The sequence below is a fragment of the Salpingoeca rosetta genome, assembly GCF_000188695.1.
Source record: "Salpingoeca rosetta unplaced genomic scaffold supercont1.4, whole genome shotgun sequence".
In the NCBI taxonomy this organism is placed as follows: Eukaryota; class Choanoflagellata; order Craspedida; family Salpingoecidae; genus Salpingoeca; species Salpingoeca rosetta.
The window spans coordinates 357,309-375,170 of record NW_004754930.1 but is presented as its reverse complement, the minus strand read 5'-3'; the positions used below and the strand labels follow the sequence as shown (position 1 = coordinate 375,170).

Here is a 17,862-nt window from a genome sequence, read left to right as displayed (position 1 = left end):
GTACGTTGCAAAGCTGTACAGTGCCCCTGGCTGGCGAGAGCCATTGCAAGCAAGCAAGAAGGGCTGCCAACGTGCTCCGCTGTTTGTCTCATCTCTCCAACTGCAACTCCTGTCTCACTCTACTTGCATCAGCTCTCAAGTCTCTGCTTGCGCCGTGCGCCTTGAAGACTGACCGTCATTAAGAAACTTTTTGCAGGATCGGAATTTGAGCGGGCAAGCCGTGTGCCCGTGTCTTCCCTTGGCTACCGCCCGGTGTGGTGTGCGCGATTGTGTCGTGACAGCCTGCACCGCCTCTCTTCTGCTCCATTGTTCTTTCCTCATGCATACGCCCGCCTACTCGGCAGTCGTCAACATCTCCAAGGCGCTTCGCACGGCCGTAAACAAACGCACAGCACGGGCAGCCTGGCGCGGCGCGTTGGCCCAACGTTCTGTCGTCGTCCCCAGCAACAGCGACGACAACAACGACTACAGCAGCAGCAAAGGCAACATTCAAGCACCAGCGAGTGGCATTAGCGACATCTGAAGGGACCAGCGACGGATCAAAGGGTGCATTCTACACGCTGCACGCGCGCACGCATACACACGCACACACACACACACATATACGTCTCAGCGCCCCTTCAGTTGCCCCTCGCTTTGCGCCTCTTACCCTCGCCCGTTGAGCCGAGAAATGACGTCGATTGTTCAGGCCAGCAACCACGACAGGTCGGTGTCGCCACCGGTGTCAATCGAGACGTTTGACCATGAGGGCAGGGTGGAGGATTACCTGCGCAGGGACCACCTGGAGAAGCTCATGGACGAGTTCCAGAACCCAAAGTTCAAAGACATGGGCTTGGACATGGACTCGTTCTGCAACGTGATGCACAAGTACATCAGCAAGGACGTCATCTCAAGGGAGCAGCTGGCCCTGCTCTTCATGAAGATCGATACCAGCTGCGACGGCAACGTTGACTGGGACGAGCTATGCACCTACATGCTGGTGGCGTACGAGGAGAAGGACGACGACCCGGCGTCAGAGGCGCAGCGCTTGCACATCCACGAGACGGTGCCCATCACCAGAGTAAACCTTCCCGCGCGCATTCCCATTGCCTGCGTCACCCACCACATGCCGACCCAACGCAACGCCCACAGCTCGTACCGCTTCATCTCCATCACGGAGGACGGCGTCATCTCCATGCACCGGTCCGATCTCAAGCCCATCAAGACCACACACCTCAGTCTGCCCCAGCGCAAGGTGCAGGCCGTGAGCGCCGTCGTGCTCACGCCATTTGGCAAGGTTGCCGTCTCCTTCTCCGACCGCACACTCAGGTTCTACGACCTCCCCTGCACGGTCTCTGAGGAGCTGTGCCAGATCACGGGGTTCAGCCACACCATCATGTGCATGGCCTTCCACGAGAGCGAGACAACGGACACGCTGCTCATGGGCGACATGGGCGGGCGCGTGCACGTGCTGCAGTTCCGCGAGCACCGCTTCCACCTTCTGAGTGCAACGGATGCGCGCGACTTTCGACACGACATTCCGCTCAGCCGGCTGTCCCCAGACTACTACTGGTCCGAACAGGTGCACTCGGACTGGGTGGAGGGCATCTCGGGCTACTCTGCGCCAGGCACCTTCATCTCCTGCAGCGCAACAACACCAGGTAGGCGCGCGTGTGTGTGTGCATGCGCAACCTGTTTGAAGCTGGTGAAGAGAGACATCTGGCACGTGACATGCTGCGTCCTGCAGATGTCTCTCTGTGCAAATACAGTGCAGCGTGTGACCCCAAAGCAAGCGCACAACACACATGCACACACACACACACTCGCACATCCTGCGCACACACAAATACAATCACCCTCGCATCCATATTCATTCGCACTGCACACACGCACACGCACGCTCGCACACACGTGCCCGTCCCCTGTTGCACCAGATGCCATGGTGGTGTTTGACTCGGATGCACGCAAGTTCAACATCCCAAAGGGCGTGCGCGCGTTTGACTTCTCCAAACAGTCCAACGTGCTGGTATCTGGGGGCGTGGACGGCAAGCTGCGGCTGTGGAACCCGCACGTCAACCACCGCGCCAACGCCATCCTCGAAGGGCACAAGGCAAGCATCCTCACACTGGCCATCCAGACAAAGAGCAGCATCGACACGCACAGTAGTCACCACAACATACCACGGCCGTCCCATTCACACCACCAGCACCAGCAACACCAGCAGCAGGAACATGGCGATGGGGATGGCACCACAGGCCGGCCTGCCCACCAGTTCCTCATCTCCCTCTCTGCGGACGCCGTCGTCAAGCTGTGGTCGCTGTACACGCACGCTTGCATTCTCAGCCTGTCCGCGTCGCATGTCAACCCGGGTGGCCACCCAATCACAGCGTGCCTGTACGACAGCGGCACCTCGAGTGTCGTGTATGCGTCAGACCAGCTGCACACGGCGTACCTCGGGCGCGAGCTCCTGTCCACCTCTGGCGAGACGCAGACGCATAGCCAGCCGCTGACAGATGTCGGGTACAACCCGCTCTTCAGCCAGGTGGTGACGGCGTGCCGCGAGTCCATGATCAACGTGTGGAACCTCAACACGGGCGAGCGGCTGCTCAAGTTTGGGCCCGCGCACGCGAGCGCGGAGGTGACCAAGCTCAACTTTGACCACTCGCAGCGGCGGCTGCTAACAGCGGCGTCTGACGGCACCATCAAGCTGTGGAACTTCAACGTCGGGCTCGCGCTCATGAAGCTGCAGACCGACCTGCGGGTGGAGGTGCAAACCATGTTGGAGATGCAGGACGGGCGCGTCGTGTCTGGAGGGTGGGACCGCACCATCAACATCTTCTCGCAGTGTGACGGCTCCGACTATTACGTGCACGCGGACCAGAGCGCCATTGGGAGGGGACACACGGCGGACGTGACCAGCATTGTGGAGCTGCGGCCCATGTACATTGCATCATGCTCCATCAACGGCGAGATCTTCACCTGGAAAGTCCTCGACCGCGTCCTCGCCACGCGACAGCACTCTCTCAGACGTACGTGTTGCTGAAGAGGGGGCTGGGGCGCAAGAAGGTGTTGAGGATAGGCTTGTTGAGGGAAGGCTGCTTTGGTGTGTTTATGTCCGTGTGGTGTGTGTGTGGGTGTGTGGGTGTGTGTTGTATGCTGTGCGTGGTCACCACACTGCGACTGTCACCAACCTTCACGTCCACACCCACACTTGATTCTTCTGTCTTTCACCCCCTCCCTCCAAACTCGACCCCACCCAGGGCAAGTACCGCGCTGCTCGGTGCTCGGCATGGTGGCGTGGAGGCACGCGCTCCAGACACCAGGCGCACAAGGTGAAATAGATGGGTGCGATGGCTCAAGGCTGCGGGGTCATTGCGATTGACATCACACACACACGCACACACAACGATCATCGCTGCCATTGTTATCGCACACACAACGCTCACAGCACTGCCCACAACCCACACACATCCACATACATGCATGACACAACACGCATCACGCTGGCAATGCATGGTCACAGGAGCGCAGCACGTTGTGCTGTGGGGCTCTGGCGGGGGCGCTGGGTGCGTGTGGCTGTTCAACACCAACACGGGCCGCATGCTGTGCGAGCTGCACGTGAGCAGGTACACGGTGAACGACGTGGAGGTGTGCGGCAGTGGCGAGCGCATGGTGACGGCGGATGCTGCTGGCACGGTAAAGGTGTGGTCGTGCGCGGCGTGGCGCGAGGATGTGGACGCCGGCAGCAGCGCTGGTGAACCGATATTGCAAACAAAGTGGATGGCGCACGTGCAGGCCATCACACGCATCAGCCTCGCAACCACAAAGGCGGAGTCGCCCGCCACGGAAGGGAACGACACCGACGGCATGACGCGTGTTGTGTTGACGGCCAGCGAGGACTGCACATGCCGTGTGTGGACAATCCATGGCGAATACATCGGGACGCTCGGACAGGCGCGCAAGTGGAACGTTCACGACCCTTCAACATACAGGCAGCAGAAACCAGCAGACGTGGTACGTACTTGCAGCAGCTCATGGCAGTAGTGCTACGAGTTGAATGGGGTCTGGGGGGGGGGGGAAAGAAGCATGTGAATGTATGCGCGCGTGTGTATGTTTGCATGTGTGTGTGCATGTGTGTACATGTGTGTGTATGTGTGTGTGTGTGTGTGTAAACGCGCAAGTATGCGTGTGTGGTCAAATGCAGTCACGCCCACAAATACACGTCTCACACCAACCGTGTCATCCACACCCACCACCCATTGCAACCCACCACTCCCTCAACACACCAACACCCGTCCTCATTCGATCAGGCCGAGCTGCTACACCGGCAGAAGCAGCAGCAGCTGCAGGAGACGATGCGCCGGCGGTCGCGAGCGTCGATGGAGATTGACCGGGAGCTGGCCCAGCAGACGAGCTCGTTCCTCTTCCGCTCCCTGCACCAGGCAGGCCGCATCCCGCCCAGGATCGCCGAGGAGGGCGAGGGCGAGGCGGAGGCAGGATATTCCCACCACCACCACCACCAGCAACAACAACAACAGCAGCAGCAGCAGCAGCAAGAACGGCAAGAGGGAGCGACACCGTCAGCATCGGCACTGCTCTCAACCGCGACGAGCGTGCAGTCAACGGCGCATTCAGACACGTCATCGCTGCTGGCGGCTGCGGCGCACAGGCGGCGCAAGTCAACAACAGAGCGGCTGGCGCACCGGGTGACCATCCACCAGCGACGGCTCGGGACGATGGAGAAGCTGCAGCAGCAGAGCGACCTTGGGTACCGCAGCCTGGAGTGCAGTCAGATGCAGAGCATCAAGATGGCGGACCTGCCACGGCCCAAACGATACAGCTTCATGGACTGATGGCAGAGATAGGCGGAGGAGGAGAGGCGGGGGGAAAGGGGTTGTCAGGGAAGCAAGGGGTAAGGTTGCGACCAGATTGTTCGTTTGAAGCGAGAGAGAGAGTGTGTGTGTGTGCGCGTGCGTGTGAGTGAGTGTACGTGAGTACGCGTGCTTGTGTACATGTGTGTCGAGGAGTGTGTATGTGTGTGTGTGTGTGTGTGTACGTGAGTACGCGTGCGTGTGTACATGTGTGTTGAGGAGTGTGTATGTATGTGCGTGCGAGTGAGTCGGTGGCGGAGTGCCTGGTTCAGTTGGAAAGAGGGCTTGTAAGTTTATTGCGCATGTGCATTCAACGATGATGTGTGCGGGTGTCACTATGTAGTCGTCAGCCAAGAAGAGATAAACGTGCACAGACAACAGATACAAGAGCAGCGGGCAAGAACAACTCGAGCATGATGCCACAAAGCAGTGCAATCCCTGAGCACAGCGACACAAAACGGCCATGGGCGGACAGCAACTTCCCTAGTTGCCGATGGAGAAGGTAACGGGAGAAAGGCAAGCAAGGAAGCGAACTTGTTGTGTGTGCATGTGTTTGTGTGGTGCACACGTGTGTATGAAGGTTGGTGTATATGCTGAGCACACGGGTGGCAAAGCCGACGCAAAGGTGGTCACGCCACACACAGAGGATGTGGAAAACGAAGCTGACGGTGATCAACGGGCAACGTGTCGGCTGGTGGCATTGTGATGATGATGATGACGATGACGATGATGATGGAAGTGAAGAGGGGATGGTATAAATGAGCAGCCTTCCAGTATGCGGAGTTGAGCCGGTGGCCGCGTTAGACGGACATGTTCTGCGCCTTGAGCCGGTCGTACCGCCCGCGCTTGTCGGAGAACAGGCCCTTGACGCTCTCAGAGATGTTCTTGCGGAACACCACGGCCAGGATTGTGACGACGACGGCGCAGGCGACAAGGAAGGTTGCTGCAGAGTGGCTCAGCCCATCCTCCGCCTTGATCTTCAGCAGCTGCCACTCGCCAAGCGTGGTGGTTGTCGTCGCAGCGTCGGCAGCGCGTGTCGTCGTGGCTGCTGGGGCAGATCCCCGCGTTGTGGTCGCAGGACGTGGTGTGGTGGTGGGTTGAGCACGTGTGGCTGTGGTCGACGATGGAGCGCGTGTGGTTGTGGTCGATGATGCAGCACGTGTGGTTGTGGTCGATGATGCAGCACGTGTGGTTGTGGTGGTGGTTGGAGCACGTGTGGTGGTGGTCGCAGGACGTGGTGTGGTGGTGGTTGGAGCGCGCGTGGTTGTAGGTTGAGGGCGTGTCGTTGTGGTGGTGGTTGGAGCACGTGTGGTGGTGGTTGGAGCACGTGTGGTGGTGGTTGGAGCGCGCGTGGTTGTAGTGGTGGTGGTGGTTGGAGTTGTGGTTGTGGTTGGAGCGCGCGTGGTTGTGTCCGGACCATCGTCTGGTGAAGGGTTTGATGCAGTTGTGGTTGTAGTTGTGGTTGTAATTGTGGTTGTAGTTGTGGTTGTGGTTGTGGTTGTGGTTGTGGTTGTGGTTGTGGTTGTCGTGGTTGTGGTTGTGGTTGCGTTTGTGCTTGTACTAGGAGTTGCAGGATTGCCGGTGTCTTCCGCTTCAGCCACAGGCACGGACACGATGGCCACGGTGAGGGCGGCCATGGCCGCGATCAGCACTGCTGTCACCACGCGCATTGTCTTCCCTTGAAGATGGTGGTCTTTAAGCCGATTTCCCGCTCTGTCTGTCTGGTGTCCAACCGTTCCCGGTTCGATGGATGGAGGCGCCGACGTGGATGGGCAGATGCAACAGATGAATGTTGCGGAAGGAGAAGGAAGGATGGTGTGGATGGTCGCTCAAAGTCGTTCGCTCGCTCGCTCGCGTTGTTGTCGTCGTCGTTGTTGGCCAACAATGGTTGTGGAAAATATGCGAAAGTCTTTATCGAATCTTCTACAGGCAAGCGACCACCACCCGCTCACTCGAACCACCCAATGCCCATCTCAAGTCGTGTCACATCACATCACATCACTGCTTGCCGCTGCCAACCAAGACGGAGGGGAGGAGGGCTTGGTGGGTTGGGTTTGCACCCTGCTCTTCATACAACGCAAGCAGCTGTTCCTTGCTGCCGTCACGCAGGTCTGCCACCGTCGCCACATCCTCGGACGCCTTTGAGCCTGACAGTCCGAAAGTGAGAGTGTGTGTGTCGTGAGTGTAAGCGAGAGAGCGTGTGCGTGTATGTACGTGTGTACGTGTGTATGGGAGAGAGTATGTGTGTGTGTGTGTGTGTGTGTGTGTGTGTGTGGATGGCATGTGTCATGTGTCATGTGTCATGTGTCATGTGTGAGTGCATGTGTGTCATGTGTCATGTTTCATGTGTCCTGTGTGATTGCATGTGTGTGTTGTGACCGTAGATGGCCACACAAAGTTTCATAGCATATCAATGTCTACAATGTGCACAAAGCTTCAGACAGGCGCACCTTTGGTCATAGTGCGCGCCGAGGCCTGAAGTCAAGCACGATCACACACAAGGGCAGATGGGGACGCGCGCGGAGAAGCAAAACGAGAACAAGACAGGAGCGTGGGCTGAGAGCCGTACTTTGAGATGGATAGCCAGGCTCCTCACACACACACGCACACACCACAGGCACGCCACATACACACACCACAGGCACGCTACATACACACACACGCACACGCAGACACAGACACATGTGCTTACGAGGTGAAGGCCGTAGAGGGCGCGTGCACTTGTTGGGTTGAGCTCGAGGGCCTTTGCAAAGTAGCGCCGGGCCTGTGTCATGCGCTCGCTTCCTCCACGCGCAAACAACACCTGCACCGCACACACAAACAACAAACACCACGGATGGGCCACCGCACATTGAGCGAGCTCGCGGAACTACCAACACACACACACACACACGCACACACCACACATACACAGACATATACAGACACACAAAGCACATACAGACATGCTGCGCGCACATGATACACGCTGACCTCGGCGTATGTGCAGTAGTAGACGTGGTTGTGTGGGTTTGACAGCATGACCTCCTCCAGGCAAAACGCCGCATTCTGCAAGCTGTGCATGTGTGTGTGCATGCGTGCGTGAGGTCAATGATCAGAACAAAATGCGTTAGTGCATCAGAGATGCGTGTGTGTGTGTGTATGTGTGTGCGTGTCGTGTCGTGTCTGCAGCAGGCTGTCACAACTCACTCCTGTGTGTCGATGTACAAGTCAGTCAGCTGCTGCCAGGCTTCAAAGTCGCTCGAGTACCTAACAAACACGACCAACCAACAGTGCGTGGTGAGCAGAAGTGCACAATGGACACAATAACAGCAGTTGTACGAGGCCACACACACACGCACACACACACACACGCACGCGCGCAAAAGTGCAGGCACTCGCTTACAGCTCCAGGTATTTGTTGAGGGCGGTGATGGCGAGGGGAATGTCGTCCTTGCCGATATGAACAGCAATCTTCCGCTTCAAGATCGCCTGTATCAAGCACGAAGCAAGGCGGCAAGGTGGGAAAAGAGAGTGAACAAATGGCATGCACTTGCCAGGTCAGGGAATATCTGTGTTTGTGTTTGTGTGTGTGTTCGTGTGTGCGTGTGTGTGTGTGTGTTCGTGTGTGTGTGTGCATGTGTGTGTGTGCATGTGTGTGTACTCTACTAAAGCAGCCCTACCGTTGCCACCATCACCGTTACCAACACCACCGCCGGCCACCACCGCTCATTCCTCACAGCACTCGCTGAGACAACGCACCGGGTTGAGAGGATCAGCCTCCAGCATCTCGTTGTAGATATCAAGCGCTTTCTGAAACCTACACAGTGACACACACACACGCGCGCGCGCGCGCGACAACAAGCCATGAGATATGCACGCAGCCTGCAACGCACCAAGTGACACGCGCACTGCCAACAGAGAAAGCCAGACGGCCACGACGTACTGTCCGTCGGCCTCAAAGCCCATCGCCTGAAGTCGCTGCACACGCTGGCTGTTGGGGAACCGCTTCTCCAGCGCCTGTAGGCATCTCTACACACATGTGTGCGTGCATGCGTGTGTGTGAGTGTGTGTACATGCGGCAGAGCTGTGAGCTTGCAGGCATGTGAACATTGTGGAAACCCCCTTCGTTATCCGTTCATTCTTGATGGGCGAGCTTTTCTCCAGCAGAAAGAGCAATCGACGCAAGCGCAGTGGAAAGGACAAGCTACGAGACAGAACGCACCTTGCGCACGTCTTCTGCATTCGGCATGTCCAAGCTCGCAGTGAAGATCTGCTCCAAGAAGCCCCACTCTGCACGTGTCGCACGTAGTGGCGTGGGAGAATGCTTGTGAGCATGGCTGTATGTGTGTGTGTGTGTGTGCGCGTGACTGCGTGTTGTCGATGCAGCTGGGATCGAGGCGCATCATCGACAGGAGCAGGCACTGGCAAGCCCAACACTCACTCTCGTCGCCGCTGCCCATGACTGCGCTCCAGTTCTGCCTGGCAATGGCCACGATGCGCATGCTCTTGCGCTCATGGGATCGCTGCAACTCCCTCAACTCCTCCATCCTCTCTGTCTCTCTGTTGTGTCTGTGTGTGTGTGTGTGTGTGTGTGTGTGTGGGTGTGGGTGTGGGTGTGTGTGGGTGTGGATGGCTATTGCTGCTGCGGCTGCTGCTCACGTCGCCAACTCATCCACAGTTCCTTCCTTCCTGGCTGTCTGTCTTTGATGGTGGTGTGCGGTGGATACGAAAAGCGCATTTGCATTCGTGCACAAAACGCTCACACGAAACATACACCAATACCAACACTGACGAGAAAAGCCAAGCACAGACAGCAACCAAAGCACGACGACTCGACGCAAGAGAGAGAGAGACACACACACAGAGCGAGCGGAAGGCAAGCAAGGCAAAGCACGATGGCGTTTGTGCGTGCGATGCGCGGGGGGATGACGCTGCTGCGCCCCGCTACAACAGCAGCGGCGATGACGAGGAGGACACCGGGTTGCCTCGCTGCTACGGCGGCGGCGGTGGCAAGTGCACGAGCGTTCTCGTGCTCCACCATGCTGCATTACAGGAGCAGCAGCGATAGCAGCGACAACAGTGACAGCCACCCCCACGTCGGCGGCGACGTCATCGACGCAGCGTCGTCCTCGGGGAAGCGAGGGCTGTCCTTTGCATCCACAAACATCGTGCACACAACACCGTCCTCGTCCTTGCGCTTCGATCTGCTGGCATGGCAGGCCGAGCAATACCGCACGCAAGCGCCTCCGGTCGACCAGACCCTCGAATCCGCCTCCCCTGCACCCGTCCCTCCCTCTACCTTCAGCGCCATCCTCCAAGGTATGTGTGCGTTGTGTTGTGTGTGTGTTGTGTTGTGTTGTGTTGTGTGTGTGCGCGTGTGTGTGTGTGTGTGCGTGCGTGGGTGCGTAAAACGAAGCATCAGGAAGCACTTGTTGTTGCGAATGCGTGCACACATACATTGCCCCGTACCTGAATGATGTACACATGGCGACCAGCTCACGCCATCCCCCCCCTTGTGTCTCCACACACACACACACACACACACACACACACACACACACACACACACATGCAGAGGATGAAGGGCTGTGCCGCCTGGACCACCGCCTCCTTGAACAAACACATGCCATCGGCTCCTTGCACGCGGCAGCGCTCATGAGCTCCACCTTGAAGAAGCGACGAAGGAAGATGAAGAAACACAAGCACCGCAAGTGGCTCAAGAAGATGAAGTCCGTCTGGGCGTCCCTCAAGAAGTAGCCATCGCCAGCACTTGATGTGACTGCCGCGTACGTGCGTGTGTGCGAGAGACAGGGAGAGAGAGAGAGAGAGAAAAGGTGGAGAACAAAGGGGATGACGGGATTGGTTGGCGTTGGATCTATGACAGGGCGGGGAGAGTGTCAGGTGCAAGGTTGCGAGCCCTTTTGCCTTGGCGAGCAAGCAGACATGTGCGGCTAGGAGAGAGGACGACGACCACCTGAGATGATGAGCAGCAGCAGCAGCACCACCATCCCCAGCTCGTGCTTGTCGTTTGTGCGTGTAGTGCATGGTTGTATTGGCCGCGTAAGCGAGACTTGTTTGCAGGCAGTACATGCGTTATTGTGTGCGCGTGTGCGAAGTGTGTGTGTACGCAAGGGAAGGGAGGATGCTTGGAGTGTTTGCCATTAGGTTGAGAAGCAGTTTCTTTGTGATACATGTATGCCTGAGGGGAAGCCACAATCTTCCGTCAAGCAGTAAACAGACGATGATGATATGCGCTCGTCACTGGTGTTATTTTCACGCGTGGAAGCAGCACGAAGGGAAGGGCGGAGCGGGTGTGTAGAAGAGTGGTTGAGCGGAGAAGACAAGGGGGGGGGGGAGGCAGCCAGTGCGTTGATTGAAGGGAAGGAGAAGCTGGGGCAAGGAAGTCAAGACAGACAGGGAGGGTCATGAACCCACAACAAGGAGGAAGCACGAACAACACGGCACAGACACCCACAATTGTGCGTGCGTGTGTTAAATGGGGGGAAAACGAGACAAGGCCCATACGACACAGCACAGAGCCATATGAGCACGCACAACAAGTGCAATGCGAATGCACATGACAACGCACGTGCGACAAATCACATGATGGAGCACACGGAGGACGGTTTGTTGGCGGGGGGAAGCGGGCCGTCTGTGGATGCGCCAACTTTGGTTGCGACGTCCGTCCACAGCGCGCGCGCGTCAGCATCGTTGCGGTGTTGCTGTTGACAGGGCGGAGGATGTGGTGAGCGATGAGATGATGAAAATGGGACGAGGAGGGGGTAAGGGGCAGACGAGAAGGGTTGCAGCACGACAGCACGTGGTTGCATGGGCATCAGCAAGAAGAGGCAAGCATCGATGCACGCACACGCACACATGCACACACAGGCGCACACAGTCACAGACACACAGACACAGACAGACACACACACACACACAGAGAGAGACACACGCTCACACACAGTCACGCACACGCACACACACACACATACAGACACAGACACACACAACGCCAACTCACGTTGAGAACGGTCTTGATTGATTCCTTAAGGTCGTCGGCGGCGACGTTGGCGACAGCGACCGTTTCGCCAGTTGGGGCAGCAGACACCTTCTTGTTCAGCTCCTCCATCTCGCGTTGCAGGCGTGCAATCGTCTCGTCACGCTCCTTGATGGCGGCGTCCACGTCAGCATTGTTGGCGCCTGCCTTTCCGCTGTCCTTCTTGCTGTCCTTCTTGGACAGCTTCTTCACCTCGCTCTCCAGCTTGGAGATGGTCTTGTCGCGCTCCTTCAGCTCCTTCTTCAGCTCCTTCTCCTGGTCGCCCTCGCCCTTTGCTGCTTTCTTTGCTGTAGACAGCTCCTTCTCAAGCGCCTCCGCCTTCTTCTTCATCTCCACCAGCTCGCTCTTCGCCTTCTCCAGCTCCTTCGCCGCCTTGGCAGACGCCTTTCGATCCTTCTTCGAGTTCTTCTTTCCACCATCACCACCATCATCACCATCACCACCGCCCTCCAGCTGCTTGATGCGGTCCTTTGCAGCCTGCAACTCCATCGCCATATCCGCCATCGACGTCAGCCGTGTGATCGACGACGTCTACAGGGTTCAATCAGCAGGGTGTGTAAATAGATGGCGTGTGAGGGAGCGGGTGGATGGATGGGCATTGGCGTGTGAGGTGGAGGGAGGGAATGGAATACACATTATCGTCGCAACTTGCACACATTCGACACAGGACTTATACACACACGCACACACACACACACACACACACACACAGACACGTGCACACACACACACAGACACAGACACGTACACAGCATCACACAGGCGCAAACGTACGCTCTCGTCGTCCTTGTGCTTGCTTTCGATGATGACCTTTGCCATGCCATTCTCCATCCACTCAATCAGCGCCGGCGTGACCTTGTTGATGGTCACAATCTTCTCGTAGTTGAAGTCCGCTTTTGTCTTTCCATACATCCACGGCGTCTGAATGACATCGAGGTCTCCGAAATACAGCACGCACCGCAGCGCTGTTGAGAACCGCGCGTGTGTCACTTCCGCCCACCGGATCATCACCTGTGATTGTGTGTGATTGTGTGTGTTTGCGCGTGTATGAGTGTAAATCAATGTATGCACGTGTGCGCGTTTGCGTGTGATCGTGATTGCCAGGGTGTCAAATCGCAAGCACACGCAGGGATGAATATGATCAAAAAGTTGTCACCAGCGGCACGGAAAAGGGCCGCGCACCGCTGCGAACAAACCTTGATGTGGTATGGTTCGTTGAGTTGCATCAGGGCGGATGGATCGTCCAGAAAGTCCTCCTCCGTCAGCGGCGTGCCGTCCTCCTGGCACGGCTCGAGCGCAACACAGACGCTGCCCTGCCGCTGGGCCGCGTAGTCAAGCGCCTCCTACACGTCGTGGAACGGAAGGGAGGGGGACAGGTCGATGGTGGTGGTGGTGTGTGGTGATGATGTGCGTATGAGCAGTGATGAGGGATAAATAAAGACTACGAAGAGCTCGATCATGGCTGCATGTCGTCACACGATCACACACACAGACACACAGACACACACAGACACACAGACACACACACACACACAGACACACAGGCACACACAGACAGACAAACAGACACACAGACACACACAGACACACACAGACACACAAACGATCATACAGACACACACACGATCATACAGACATGCATTTGGGCTGCATGGTACGCACGTATGTGTCTTCGGAGTCCATACGCAGGGAGAGGGGCACGACAAAGATGCCGGCAAAGCCAACCACGACCGAGCTCGGCTCAATAAAGAACGGGTCAGCCTGGTGACAAAGTGGTGGTGGTGGTGGTGGTGGTGGTGGTGGTAATCGTGGCGTTGGTATGATTAATCGTGGTGTGAGAACTGAACTGCGTGCACACAGCGAGCACGGCGCGTCATGGTGTCCATGGAATGCAGCCAAAAACAAGCACACATCGCAACACACACACACGCACGCACGCACACACGCACGCACGCACACACGCACGCACACACACACACACAGTGCATGCAGCTCTGACTCCAACCGCCGATCAACTAGCACACGTCCATCCTCCAATCAGCAGCACCACCACAATCGCATCGTACGTCGCTGCGCGGCGGGCCGTAGACAGAGGCGTCCTTGTCCTGGTCGTATGCCCAGTCGCCAAACATCTCCTGAATGCGGTAGCGGCGATCAACAAACTCTGCGCGGTCAATCAGCCACTCGTTCTCGTTTCGCGTGTTCACCGCCTTCACCATCACCTGCGATCGGTCAGACTGTAGGCAGGGTGCGATAAGCGTACGCGTACGAGACGTGTGTGAGTGTGAGAGAGAGAGTGTGTGAGTGTGTATGAGTGTAAGTGTGTGTGAGTGTAATTGTGTGTGTGTATGTGTATGTGTGAGTGAGTGTGTGTGTGTGTTTGCGCAGCGATAAAGGCACCGATGTGTGATGAAGGCTGCAGACGCATGGATGAGTACGCGACACAAGCATCTCATTCCACAACACCACCACCTATCTCATGCAAGCATGTGTGGGAGAATCACGTACGGTGCTTGCGTTCGGCAACATCATGTCGTTGACGAGTGCAACAGAAAACTTCATCTTCTTGTCCATTTCATCGCTGTTTCAAGCACACACACATGATGAGTGTCGAGGGGGGACATGCACGTAGAGTCAATGAGCAAAACAAGGCGCACATTTGTCTGCCTGTGCTTCGCATACTCGCAAATGCACATGCGTCCACAAGTGCACACATGCACATGTACACACACACACACACAGCCACACACAGCCAAACACAGCCACACACACACACACAGCCACAGCCGCAGCCTGAATCCATCTCCCGATATCACACATCCATAATACACCGCGCATCGATCCCACTGAGGAACAATTTCCACGACCGCAGCGTGTACAGCACCTGATAGCGTTGACTTCGGCGACCATGGGAAAGAGCTCAAGGATCTGTGACATTCGCTCCTTCTCCTCTGCATCACCGCCCTCAACAAGCAGCCCGCTCGCCTTTGCAATCTCCTCCTGGGCAAACTCGTAGTCCACCTTCTCTGGCGTGCCCGCGCTCGGATCTTGGTTGGCGGGGTTGACAAACAGGAAAATGGAGTTGGTGCCAAACAACAGGCGGTCGTTGTGCTTCAGTGGCACCTTCTCCGTCAGCTGGGTGCCGTTCACCTGTGGGACACGTCAATGTGGTGTCCATGCAATACGCAGTGAGGTGTGCGCTGGGAGTTGAAAGAAGCTTGCCAGGCTGTGGCTAAACGGGAACAACGAAGACCAGGCAATGAAACTGACAAGCTTGCATACAAACAAAAATACACACGCACACAAACGCATGCACAAACACGCACGCACACAAACGCATGCACACCAACGCACAAACGCACAAACGCATGCACACGTGCACACTGACTCGTGTGTTGGACGCGGCAGATCCTGGCTCGATAAAGACATCGCTACCGTCCATGGTGATGACTGCGTGGCGTTTGCGGATCCCGAATCCGGTGAGGTGGATGTAGTTACCACCCTCGCCACCGCCCTCCTCGCTGGCGGCAGCGCTATCCTCATCCTGGCCCACAACCATCTCTGGCTGGTCCACAAAGTGGCAGATGATGTGGGAGAGGGCAGGGTCTTCGTTGAGGTTGGTGAAGTGGGCCGTTGTTGCCTTCTTCTGCTTCTCCTTCTCGTGCATCGATGGCTCCGTGGACTGCTGTGCCTCGGGCTGCCCGCCCTGGTCCACGTTTGCCTGGAACGCCATCTGCCGCTCAAACTCTTGCATACGCGCCCTGCCGTTGAACACAGCACAGGAGGCCAAGGAATAGGGCGATGGGGCAGGGAGTGGGGGAAAGGATGGCAAATGTGCATGAAGAGAGTGTGAGCATCGCAGCCACGCAAGTGAGTTGTGTATCCTAGATATGAGGAACGCAGTGGCCAAGGCCAACTACCATCACACACATAGAAACATACAGGCAGGCACAGACACAGATATACACACACACGCGCGCGCACACACACACACACGCACACGCACACGCACACACACATACACACGCACACAACACACACAACACACACAAACGCGCTCGACGTACAGGAGGGCTTGGTCGGCGTCAGCGGCGCCGGCGCCCTGTGAGGACGACGGCTGCATCGGTTTTCCGCCGAGTTGGGACTTGAGCTCCTCAATCTGCTCCTTCAGCTCGCGAATCAGCTTCTCCGTCGGGCTCTCGTTCACCACGGCCTTGTTCTTGATCTGCTTGGCCTGGTCTGCGTAGCGCAGCGTGGAGAGTGTCTCGTCATAGTTGATGTCGGCCGGCGACAGCGCGGCGATCATAATGGTCTTGGAGTTGCCGCCAAGCGCATTGCGTAGCAGCATCGTCAGCACAGACTCACGGTACGGCACAAACGAGTTTTTGCCCTTTGCCAGGGCCTGGATGACTTTTCCCAGCGTACTCAGGGACTTGTTGATGTTGGATCCTTCCTTCAGGCGCTCGCCAGTCGCACCGGTGCTGTTTGCGCGCTCCGAACCAGCAAGATCGACCTGATATTCGCGCGTTTGTGTGTGCATGTGTGAGTGTGTGCATGTGTGAGTGCGCGCTTTTGTGCGTATGTGTGTGTGCGCGTTTGAGGGGCTGAGGGGCGCTGCATCGGCTTCGCAAACACACAGATACGAAGACACACAGACATACAGACATAAAAAGCATACAGACAGAGAGATTTAGACACACAGATTTGCACCCATCACATACAAGGTTCATCTCTGAGCGCTTGGTTGTCTCGACACCACTCTCGTCCTTTGTGATTTGCTCAAAGAGGACGGTGACGATGGTGTGGGCGCGACTGGATGTGTTGTTCATCTTGGTTGCGGCGACGGTGCGGTGCTTTGTGCCAAGCTCCATCTGCGTCTCAATCTCGTTGTACGACTTGACGTCGACCAGCTTCAGGCCGACGACCTCAAACTTCTTCGACTTTGGGTTCTCGCGCACGCGGAGGCCGCCCTTCTGCTGCTGTTGTGGCGGCTGCAGCAGATCGCGCACTTTCTCGTTGTAGATCTCCAGCATGCTGAACTTGACTTGGTAGCGGGTGCTAGAGTTCTCGGAGTTCTCGTTCATCTTCTTAAACAGCTCCTCACATGTAATGGGCACGATGCCCTTGTTCACAGAGTAGCCGACCTGCATGGGACATGAAAAGAAACGGGGAGGCAGGGAAGAGAGCAGGGTGGAGGTGATAAGAGAAGAGTGCGAGCGAAAAGGCGGGAGAGCGGGGCAGGGAGGTTTGGAAAGGGGGATAGAGAGAGGAGGCGGACAGACCTAGCGATCGGGGAGACAGCCAGAGCGATACACAAACGCGCACATACACACACACGCACACATACACACACACGCACACATACACACACACGCACACACGCACGCACACACGCACGCACACACGCACGCACACACACACACGCACACACACACGCACACAGACAGGCACCGCTATCAGCAGTGTGACTGACCATGCTGTAAGATTTGCCGGAACCCGTCTGGCCGTAGGCAAAGAGGGAGGTGTTGAAGCCGTTGAAGGCGTTGGCAAGCACGCCACGGCCCAGATCCTCGAAGACGCGCTGCTGATCGGCGTACTGGGCGCCAGTGGGGACGAGAAGCCCATCGCTCTGCTCCTCAAAGCCGTCATGGCTCCAGTAGGAGAAGTCGAAGGTGAATCGTTTCTCTTCCTTCGAGTGCGGGTTGGTGATGGTCGTGGTTTGCCCAGACATTTGGATGCACAGCTGCGCCTGCCGCTCTTTCTCGCGCTTGTTGAACGGGCGCACGCGCACCGCGACTTTCACGTTCTCGGACATGGCGGTTGTAGCGGGGGATCGAACGGCTGTCTTGAAGTAGGAAGTCAAGTGAGGAGGAATGAGAGTGGTACTTGTCAGTCTCGGGAGGAGCGAGGAGTTGTTGTTGGCCTTGGCAACCAGAGCGATTTTGTGCTGTCGAGTTTGTGTTGTTTGTGTTG

The 17,862-nt window shown here is 57.0% G+C and overlaps 5 protein-coding genes across 5 annotated transcripts; 2 read left to right on the top strand and 3 right to left on the bottom strand.

Annotated features, from left to right (window-relative positions):
- Positions 1–670: 670 nt before the first annotated feature.
- PTSG_01152 (uncharacterized protein) lies at positions 671–5,232 on the top strand (the record flags this gene model as incomplete). The annotated part of the gene is made up of 6 exons (XM_004997064.1): positions 671–1,640; positions 1,914–2,141; positions 2,235–3,008; positions 3,240–3,311; positions 3,503–3,993; positions 4,290–5,232. 6 exons carry the CDS (start codon positions 671–673, stop codon positions 4,830–4,832), a joined length of 3,078 nt encoding a protein of 1,025 aa, XP_004997121.1. The 3' UTR covers positions 4,833–5,232.
- A 418-nt stretch (positions 5,233–5,650) lies between these two features.
- Positions 5,651–6,520, bottom strand: PTSG_01151 (uncharacterized protein; the record flags this gene model as incomplete). Its single annotated transcript, XM_004997063.1, has 2 exons — positions 5,651–5,898; positions 6,412–6,520. The coding sequence occupies 2 exons, from the start codon at positions 6,518–6,520 to the stop codon at positions 5,651–5,653; spliced, it is 357 nt and encodes a 118-aa protein (XP_004997120.1).
- Positions 6,521–6,748: 228 nt separating this feature from the next.
- PTSG_01150 (uncharacterized protein) lies at positions 6,749–9,696 on the bottom strand. Its single transcript, XM_004997062.1, has 10 exons — positions 9,274–9,696; positions 9,055–9,122; positions 8,776–8,861; positions 8,592–8,649; positions 8,236–8,321; positions 8,040–8,099; positions 7,824–7,905; positions 7,543–7,653; positions 7,301–7,325; positions 6,749–6,997 (listed from the first exon to the last, which is right to left on the bottom strand). Exons 1-10 carry the CDS (start codon positions 9,377–9,379, stop codon positions 6,849–6,851), a joined length of 831 nt encoding a protein of 276 aa, XP_004997119.1. The 5' UTR covers positions 9,380–9,696; the 3' UTR covers positions 6,749–6,848.
- PTSG_01149 (uncharacterized protein) lies at positions 9,576–11,080 on the top strand. The gene is made up of 2 exons (XM_004997061.1): positions 9,576–10,151; positions 10,408–11,080. The coding sequence occupies exons 1-2, from the start codon at positions 9,728–9,730 to the stop codon at positions 10,587–10,589; spliced, it is 606 nt and encodes a 201-aa protein (XP_004997118.1). The 5' UTR covers positions 9,576–9,727; the 3' UTR covers positions 10,590–11,080.
- Positions 11,072–17,837, bottom strand: PTSG_01148 (kinesin family member 1C). The gene is made up of 12 exons (XM_004997060.1): positions 17,363–17,837; positions 16,611–17,033; positions 15,957–16,402; positions 15,278–15,650; positions 14,774–15,039; positions 14,398–14,470; positions 13,956–14,126; positions 13,552–13,650; positions 13,086–13,232; positions 12,664–12,900; positions 11,854–12,420; positions 11,072–11,554 (listed from the first exon to the last, which is right to left on the bottom strand). Exons 1-12 carry the CDS (start codon positions 17,702–17,704, stop codon positions 11,432–11,434), a joined length of 3,267 nt encoding a protein of 1,088 aa, XP_004997117.1. The 5' UTR covers positions 17,705–17,837; the 3' UTR covers positions 11,072–11,431.
- Between the last annotated feature and the right edge of the window lie 25 nt (positions 17,838–17,862).

Coding starts and splice junctions, on each gene's coding strand:
- PTSG_01150 (XM_004997062.1), bottom strand. CDS start 9,379: ATGGAGGAGTTGAGGGAGTTGCAGCGATCCCATGAGCGCAAGAGCATG. Junction 7,906..8,039: donor TTGTACATCGACACACAGGA/GTGAGTTGTGAC, acceptor ACACATGCACAG/CTTGCAGAATGCGGCGTTTT. Junction 6,998..7,300: donor GGCGCGCACTATGACCAAAG/GTGCGCCTGTCT, acceptor TCGGACTGTCAG/GCTCAAAGGCGTCCGAGGAT.
- PTSG_01149 (XM_004997061.1), top strand. CDS start 9,728: ATGGCGTTTGTGCGTGCGATGCGCGGGGGGATGACGCTGCTGCGCCCC. Junction 10,152..10,407: donor CTTCAGCGCCATCCTCCAAG/GTATGTGTGCGT, acceptor ACACACATGCAG/AGGATGAAGGGCTGTGCCGC.
- PTSG_01148 (XM_004997060.1), bottom strand. CDS start 17,704: ATGTCCGAGAACGTGAAAGTCGCGGTGCGCGTGCGCCCGTTCAACAAG. Junction 14,127..14,397: donor TGTTGCCGAACGCAAGCACC/GTACGTGATTCT, acceptor CCCTGCCTACAG/TCTGACCGATCGCAGGTGAT. Junction 13,233..13,551: donor TGGACTCCGAAGACACATAC/GTGCGTACCATG, acceptor CACGACGTGTAG/GAGGCGCTTGACTACGCGGC.